This window comes from Heterodontus francisci, chromosome 17 (assembly GCF_036365525.1).
Source record: "Heterodontus francisci isolate sHetFra1 chromosome 17, sHetFra1.hap1, whole genome shotgun sequence".
Lineage (NCBI taxonomy): Eukaryota > Metazoa > Chordata > Chondrichthyes > Heterodontiformes > Heterodontidae > Heterodontus > Heterodontus francisci.
The window spans coordinates 47,746,349-47,755,370 of record NC_090387.1 but is presented as its reverse complement, the minus strand read 5'-3'; the positions used below and the strand labels follow the sequence as shown (position 1 = coordinate 47,755,370).

At 42.2% G+C, this 9,022-nt stretch overlaps 1 protein-coding gene across 6 annotated transcripts in view; it reads right to left on the bottom strand.

The window, feature by feature from the left end:
• Positions 1-4,675: 4,675 nt before the first annotated feature.
• The window catches only part of phkb (phosphorylase kinase, beta), a 368,089-nt gene continuing 363,742 nt past the window's right edge, over positions 4,676-9,022 (bottom strand). For all 6 annotated transcript variants that reach the window (XM_068049379.1, XM_068049377.1, XM_068049380.1 and 3 more), the window contains 2 exons: positions 7,213-7,353; positions 4,676-5,195 (listed from right to left, as the gene is read on the bottom strand). In XM_068049379.1, coding sequence (XP_067905480.1) covers positions 5,061-5,195; positions 7,213-7,353 — 276 coding nt within the window. In that variant the 3' untranslated portion in view covers positions 4,676-5,060. The remainder of the gene's footprint in view (positions 5,196-7,212; positions 7,354-9,022) is intronic.

Sequence of the window (9,022 nt, the reverse complement as noted above, 5' to 3'; positions counted from 1 at the left end):
AGAAATGAGGCGGATGGAATGGGAGGAGACTAATGCGGAGCATAAACACCAGCAGAGACTTGTTGGGCAAATGGCCTGTTGCCGTGCTGTATATTCTATGTAAAAAGTCAATAGGTGGGACTGGTATATAAGCATACAAAATTTGGGGATGTTAACTTTGGGGAAAAAAGGCAATTTAGAGAAGATCTTATAGAGGTTTTAAAGGGTGTATGTAGGTAACTGGATCCCAGCAAGACACTCAATCACAAGGGCAAAGGGACATTCATTCAAGCTTAGAAAAGAAAACAATTAAGGTATAACTTTTTCAATGAGGTGATTAAGTGGAAAAGCCTGCCTGGAGGCAGTGCAAATGGAGGTAATATACTACAAGTGGGTGATGAATAGATTTTTGCAGACAGGACTATTGAAGAGAACGAGAAATAAAGTGGAGTTGGAAGACTGTGGCATTTAGGACTGGCCTGATAAATGGAAATATTCTTTTCTGGTCCTATGCCGTTCTATATTCCAAAAGATATCTGGACAGATTGGTCTGTAGGCTGTGTTGTTAAGAACATCTAGTGATTCATCATGAGTACCGTGCTTTCCTGGAGCTTGCACAATGTCTTGGAGAGTCAAAGAAGAGAAGCCCAGAAATCTTCCTGAAATTGGCTGCAGGATTTTCTTTCTTTAGGTTTTTTTTGCCACCCCCCAGAAGTTATCATTGCCAGCGATTAGGAAGGATGACACATAAGATTGCACCCTCTAATGGATAGGCTGTACAGACAGGGTATGCATTGATGGGCTTGGTGGTCTTTTCCTGCCATTCTTTTCAAATATTCAGTATTCAGATGATGAACATAAACCATGTTATCTGAACCAAGACATTAGACTACTGGCTGGTAATATTTTGACAGCTGTTCAAAAAAATGAAGACCCACTGCCAAGCAGCTGAGTAGCCAGTTCAGATCAGCAATGGCAGAGACCTGGGAACAAACTGTCATCTGCTTGCTTGGCTACAGGAGATGCATGATCCCGGGAAGCACAAAAATCCTGAAAATCAAAATATAAAAAAAGAACTTTGAACCATTTCTCTTCCCTCTGTGCACTGTGGTATTGTCACTGGACTAGTAACCCAGAGACCCAGGGTATTTCCACGGCAGAAGGTGGAATTTGAATTCAATTAATAAATCTGGAATTAAAAGCTAGTCTAATGATGGTCATGAAATCATTGTGAATTGTTGTAAAAACCCATCTGGTTCACTAATGTCCTTTAGGGAAGGAAATCTGCTGTCCTTACCTGGTCTGGCCTACATGTGACTCCAGACCTACGGCAATGTGGCTGACTCTTAAATGTCCTCTGAAATGGCCAAGCAAGCCACTCAGTTGTATCTAACTGTTAGAAAGTCAATCAAACAGAATGAAACTGGACGGACCACCCGACATCGACCTAGGCACTGGAAACAACAGCAAACGCAGCCTTGTCAACCCTGCAAAGTCCTCCTTACTAACATCTGGGGGCTTGTGCCAAAGTTGGGAGAGCTGTCCCACAGACTAGTCAAGTAACAGCCTGACATAGTCATACTCACAGAATCACACCTTACAGACAACGTCCCAGACGTTGCCTTCACCATCCCCGGGTATGTTCTGTCCCACCAGCAGGACAGACCCAGCAGAGGTGGCAGCACAGTGGTATAAAGTTGGGAGGGAGTTGCCTTGGGAATCCTCAACATTAACTCTGCACCCCATGAAGTCTCATGGCATCAGGACAAACATGGGCAAGAAAACCTCCTGCTGATTACCACCTACTGCCCTCCCTCAGCTGATGAATCAGTACTCCTCCATGTTGATCACCACTTGGAGGAAGCACAGAGGGTGGCGAGGGTGCAGAATGTACTCTGGGTGGGGGACTTCAATGTCCAATACCAAGAGTGGCTTGGTAGCACCACTACTGACCGAGCTGGCCGAATCCTAAAGGACATAGCTGCTAGACTGGGTCTGCGACAGGTGGTGAGGGAACCAACAAGAGGGAAAAACATACTTGATCTCATCCTCACCAATCTGCCTGCTGCAGATGCATCTGTCCACGACAGTATTGGTAGGAATGACCACCGCACAGTTCTTGTGGAGATGAAGCCCCACCTTCACATTGAGAATACCGTCCATCGTGTTGTGTGGCACTACCACTGTGCTAAATGGGATAGATTTTGAACAGACCTAGCAATGCAACACTGGGCATCCATGAGGCGCTTTGGGACATCAGCAGCAGCAGAATTGTACTCAACCACAATTTGTAACCTCATGGTCCAGCATATTCCCCACTCGACTGTTGCCATCAAGCCAGGAGACCAACCCTGGTTCAATGAAGAGTGCAGGAGGGTATGCCAGAAGCAGCACCGGGCATCCTCAAAATGAGGTGTCAACCTGGTGAACCTACAACACAGGACTGTTTGCATGCCAAACAGCATAAGCAGCATGCAATAGACAGAGCTGAGCGATCCCATAATCAATAGATCAGATCTAAGCTCTGCAGTCCTGCCACATCCAGCTGTTAATGGTAGTGGACAATAAAACAACTAACTGGAGGAGGTGGCTCCACAAATATCCCCATCCTCAGCACATCACAGCAAAAGATAAGGCTGAAGCATTTGCAACAATCTTCAGCCAGAAGTTTCGAGTGGATGATCCATCTCGGCCTCCTCCTGAAGTCCCCAGCATCACAGATGCCAGACTTCAGCCAATTCAATTCACTCCGCGTGATATCAAGAAATGACTGAAGGCACTGGATACTGCAAAGACTATGGGCCCTGACAATATTCCGGCAATAGTATTGAAGACCTGTGCTCCAGAACTTGTCGCGCCCCTAGCCAAGCTGTTCCAGTACAGTTACAACACTGGCATCTACCTGGTAATGTGGAAAATTGCCCAGGTATGTCCTGTACACAAAAATCAGGACAAATCCAACCTGGCCAATTGCCGCCCCATCAGTCTACTCTCAATCATCAGTAAAGTGATAGAAGGTGTCATCGACAGGGCTATCAAGCGGCACTTGCTTAGCAACAACCTGCTCAGTGACGCTCAGTTTGGGTTCTGCCAGGACCACTCAGGTCCTGACTTCATTACAGCCTTGGTTCAAACATGGACTAAAGTGCTGAATTCAAGAGGTGAGGTGAGAGTGACTGCCCTTGACATCGAGGCAGCATTTGACTGAATATGGCATCAAGGAGCCCTAGCAAAACTGAAGTCAATAGGAATCAGGGGGAAAGCTCTCCACTGGTTGGAGTCATACCTAGCGCAAAGGAAGATGGTTGTGGTTTTTGGAGGCCAATCATCTGAGCTCCATGACATCAATACAGGATTTCCTCAGGGTAGTATCCTAGGCGCAACCATCTTCAGCTGCTACATCAATGACCTTCCTTCAATCATAAGGTCAGAAGTGGGGATGTTCACTGATGATTGCACAATTTCAGCACCATTCACGACTCCTCAGATACTGAAGCAGTTCGTGTAGAAATGCACCAAGACCTGGACAATATCCAGGCTTGAGCTGATAAGTGGCAAGTAACATTCGCGCCACACAAGTGCCAACAATGACCATCTCCAAAAAGAGAGAATCAAACCATCTCCCCTTGACATTCAATGGCATTACAATTGGTGAATCCCCCACTATCAACATCCTAGGGGTTACCATGGACCAGAAATTGAACTGGAGTAGCCATATAAATACCGTGGCTACAAGAGTAGGTCAGAGGCTAGGAATCCTGCGGCGAGTAACTCACCTCTTGACTCCCCAAAGCCTGTCCACCATCTACAAGGCACAAGTCAGGAGTGTGATGGAATACTCTCCACTTTCCTGGATGGGTGCAGCTCCAACAATACTCAAGAAGCTCGACACCATTCAGGACAAAGCAGCCCGCTTGATTGGCACCCCATCCACAAACATTCACTCCCTCAACCACCGACGCACAGTGGCAGCAGTGTGTACCTTCTACAAGATGCACTGCAGCAACGGACCAAGGCTCCTTAGACAGCACCTTCCAAACCCGTGACCTCTATCAACTAGAAGGACAAGGGCAGCAAATGCATTGAAACACCACCACCTGCAAGTTCGCCTCCAAGTCACACACCTTCCTGACTTCGAACTATATTGCCGTTCCTTCACTGTCACTGGATCAAAATCCTGGAACTCCCTTCCTAACAGCACTGTGGGTGTACCTACCACACATGGACTGCAGCAGTTCAAGAAGGCAGCTCACCACCACCTTCTCAAGGGCAATTAGGGATGGGCAATAAATGCTGGCCTAGCCAGCGACGTCCACATCCCATGAATGAATAAAAAAAACTTTATATTTTTAGAAATAGTCGTTTGGTAGTATAGAACTTGAGAACTGCTGAAAATAGAGACATGTTGTCAAAACATTTCATCTTGCACTCATCAGGACAATACGCAAGAGTAACCAATGTAAGGGAAAAGAACAACTTATACTGCCTGAGAAGAGAGTGCTAATTGGTTGGCAGGTAAACTCTAATTGGTAGAGGCATTGACACGGAGAATGCACCACTTCATATTTTTGTGAAAATAACATGTATGAATTACCTCTACTGATGGAGTTTAAATATGTTTGTGACTTCCCTGATTGACTACTTTATACAACAAAATAATAGATATAGTTAAAAAAAATATAACTTACTAATTCAGTTTTAAGCTTGCCATTTTTATTGAAATTATAACTCATAACACTGACACATAAGCAAATTCCAAACATTTATTAAAATTTTATCTTTATATAAAGCGACACTCTCACTGAACAGTGTTACTGAAGTGTAAATGAATGCTTCATTTCTTAACAGAACCTCTTTCATCCATCACCCAGTTTAAATTACCTCCTTTATGTGTTTCTAGATAGTAAGTAAAGTGAATTAAAAACTAAGAGTTTATTAACTATCTACAACAGTTGCAGCTAATACCTGGTAAACTGACCTATTATATGTGATTTCAGTTACAGTGAGTAGGATTGCAGTAATCACATGCATTAGCACACATCATAAATCTCTTGAACGTGCAAGCTTCAAGCTCATTGTCGTTAGCAGATCACACAGGGGTCATCAGAGCCTGGTTTAACTTCGCCCTCAAGTAATGTGTTCATCACAGCCTTCATCAAGTAGCTGGCTGTCCCTCTCGTACCCGTTGGAGGTGTATTGTAGAAGTCAGTCATGTCCTGTAAATAGATGCAAGGTAAATGAAGCAACAAGAATTCCCCATCCCGCTTCATTCTTTTTACCTAGTAGATTTAGATATCCTTCCTACTGTTAGGCTATATGTTGAGAGTTAACAATAAGACAGACATCAATTACATGTCATAGTGGTAGGGTGATGAAAATCAATTCTATTCAGCTCAAACCTGAGTTTAATGCCACAAAATTAATATTCTACACTTATTTCAATTTCTGATGTGCTTTCACACTGCCTGAAAATTGTGACAAGTGCTGGTCATAAATTGAGCTGGAAGCTAAAGACAGCAATTGCCTAAACAACATTTTTTTAATTGTTAGAAAATGACAAGGCCATTCTTAACCCATAAGTTACAGAAACTCAGAAATAAAAATAATCAAACTTCAATAATAAATGCTGTACATGATGGTCAGAATACAAAACCAGATTGTTTAGTCTAGTGAGGCTGAAAGAAACCCCGCCCATTCCAATGTCATGCTGCATCTTTTGCGTCACAACTGAATCCGTGAGCAAGTGCAAAAAAGCTTCACGTGGTTCACAAGACACCAGTTGGCCAACCCCGTTTGTCATAACTAACAAATCATCTCAAGGTGGCAATATTAGCAATGCTATCCATTGTAGGTGTAGGCAGCAAGTTTAAAATGATACACTCTTTCCAACTGTTGTCCTGCATGCAATGTACGAGCACTTACAATTTCATTGGAGTTGGAGGGGAGAGATGGAGAATTCTGTAGGTAGTCCCCATTTCCCTCGTGAAAAGTTAGAATTTTATATTAAAAATGGTAAATCTGGCTGAAATTCTGCTCCTGTGTGCCAGTGGCACAGGCACATGCCAGCCGTAGGGGGCAATAGCTTTGTATCCATTTGCATTAGCCCTGTGTTTTCCATGGGGCTTATGCTGCTTCATGGCACAAGCCTCATCACTGCATTTGGGAGATGGGACCTTGTTCCCAGGAATTCCAATGCTGTGTCTAGCATTGGTGTGATATTATTGCAGTGTGCAAAAGACATGGGGCACAGGGCACAGCCACCAGAAACAGTGAAAAATGCACACCTTTGGGTCTGACTTGACCTGGATTGTTTTTCTTTCCATTTTGGCATTCATTTTTTTCCCTTGCTACCATATGTTAAACTTGTCTTCTCTGTTTCATTTCAAGTGGAGCAATAATTTGGTGTTTATTTTATCATAAAAAAGTATCAGCCCACCATATCAAGAGTAAGTTCCTTAAGGTGTATCACTAACTTTTTTTAACCAGGGTCACTGAAATATACTATAACATAGTGTTGTAGGGATGGGAGTTTCCGCTTTGGGGGCAATCGGCAATTTTGTTTTTAATAATTTTTTTTCCTCTGCAGGTTTCTGCTCAAACTCATTTGCAAATGCAAAATCTGCCATGAACCAGCGCAATCAGGCAGAATTTTAAACATGATTGTTTTCAAAAAATGCTGTAAAAATATTCCTTGATATATTTAAGTGTAGTCACTCGGTAAATTTTGTTTAAAAAGGCTGAAAATGGGTTTATCACGAAAAAAGCATTTTAAATCACAGTGTCAATCCATCACCTATGAGTAACCCAATTTTAAATGACTGAAAATGACTTCTAAAAAAAATACAAAACTATCTACTAGTTTAACTGGTGCACAATGGTCAGTTCCATGGTAGATTTTTTTTAAAGAAAATACATTCAAACCTTTTAAAACACACCTATTAGTGTCCCTGCGTCCAACAGATCCAGCTTAATTTTTACAGTCTCCTTGAAGGCCTGCAAGTGAGTGTAATTAGCGGAATATTCCAAAGGTGATTAATTCAGCCAGTACAATGTTTTTAAAACTAGCGCAAAAGTGAGTGAAAATTTGCACTGTTCCATTGAACACAATTTATGCTTAAATTTCACAATCTTTTGCATCAGTTACACCGATTTTGGGCTAATTGCACTGAAAAGAGCAACCTGTGGAAACTCCAGGCCATAATGTCTATCAATATAAATGTGCATTTTACTCACCTTAACCTCAACTGTCTCTAGCCTACTTTTGTCTCTCTTAAATTCAACAAAAGCGTCTTTCATTAGTTTATCCAAATTCACTTCAGCTTGAAATTCCAGCTCAGGGTTGCGTTCCAACACAACAGAAACGACCATGAGCAGCTGCAGCAAAAAGATACAATAATGTAGCTTGCAATACACCATGATCATTTGTTCATAAAGAATTTATATATCTAGGATTTACTCCAATACATGATTTCCAAACAGATTTTTTTGGTGGAAAAAATAAACAGGTACAGCTGTACATATAAGCTTACAAAAAATACCATCTGGAAGTTTCAGTTTCACTGTGTTCTGCCCCAGGGCAGGTCCTAACTCAAGGGCAGGATTTTCCTGTAGGCTTCTGAACCCTGCCATCAGTCTCAAATGGGGTTCATTAGCCAGTACTGTGTGTGAACCAGTCACTCACCTGTGATTTTCCCAGGATCGGCCATTTAATGGCCAGAAGTAGGGCTCGCTGCCCAATTAAGGATGGGCTCTTGAAGCTGAAGGGCCAATCGGAGGCCCTCCAGCTTGAAAGCAGCAGCAGGATGCCATGGCAGGTAAGTGAGGGAGAGAGCTTCCTGAAATGGAGGTGCCCTCTCTCCAACTTTCTTAAAGTTAAAGAAAATAGACTCAGCAGCCCATCCACAGAACAGCTGAGGTTTTTGCACGTTGCCTACCTGATTGTATCATCTTCAGAGTACCTTCTTCTAGGTGGGCTGCAACCAAGGCTAAAAATCTCCACCCCCTTAACAATGGGGGTGGAGCAAAGGAGCACCACCAGCATCTGTTGGATGCAGGTATCTTCCGGTGGACATCACTCTGGTCTCCACTTACTGCAGCAGAGCCTGAACCCAACCCTTTTGAGTCAGATTTAGGAATATTACCACAATGGATGTGAGTATAAATCAAGTAAATTAATTAATAGTAGAAAATATACCCAATGGTAACATAATCACGTAATTAATATTACAAGGCGTTGTTCAAATTTTCAGCATTTTGACATCACTACTAAGAGTATTTCTTTTTGCTTTTTCCTGTTAAAACATAATCTAAAACATAATCTGTGTGGCTGGGGATCCATCTTTTTGGTGGAAAACATTTTTAAAAGATTCTTGTTTCTGTTTTGATTTGTATTGTTCAATCCATGACTTTTTGTTTTCAATGTTATCATAGAATTGCACAGCATTAAAGCAGGCCATTCAGCCCAATGGGTCTGAGCCAGCTCTTTTGAAGAGCAATCCAGTTACTCCCACACCCCAGTTCTTTGGAATACTGGAAGACAGTTAAAAGGCAAGTAAGTTGATCCACTGATGTGGGCTAGCATGACGTGTTCTTTATTTTACACTATTACAAAAAGATAAGTTTACATATTGAATTAAGTGAGTCTGGTTGTAACTACTCTTCTATATGCTCACTTTACTGTGAAATAAAGCAGTTTAGTTATTTGTACTTGGCCTTGTCTCATCAAGTGTGGCCTAGCATGAATTGATCTTTACTTTGTAATATTACACAAAGACAAGCTGGGTGGATTGAATGCTGTCCTGTATGATCACTTTACTATGAAAAAAAGCAGCTTAATCATTCATATCTGGCCTCGTCTCAATAAGCGACAATGTTGCTAGATCTGGTTATGAGTAATGAAATTGATCAGGTAGTTCAGCTGAACGTGGGTGATACATCACCTTTATTCTAATGTTGAGTCTTTCCTCATATATTCTTCTCAGGAGGCCATAGATGGTCTGGTGAAATGGGCAGGCATATGGCAGAGAAGTATGAAGTCATATGA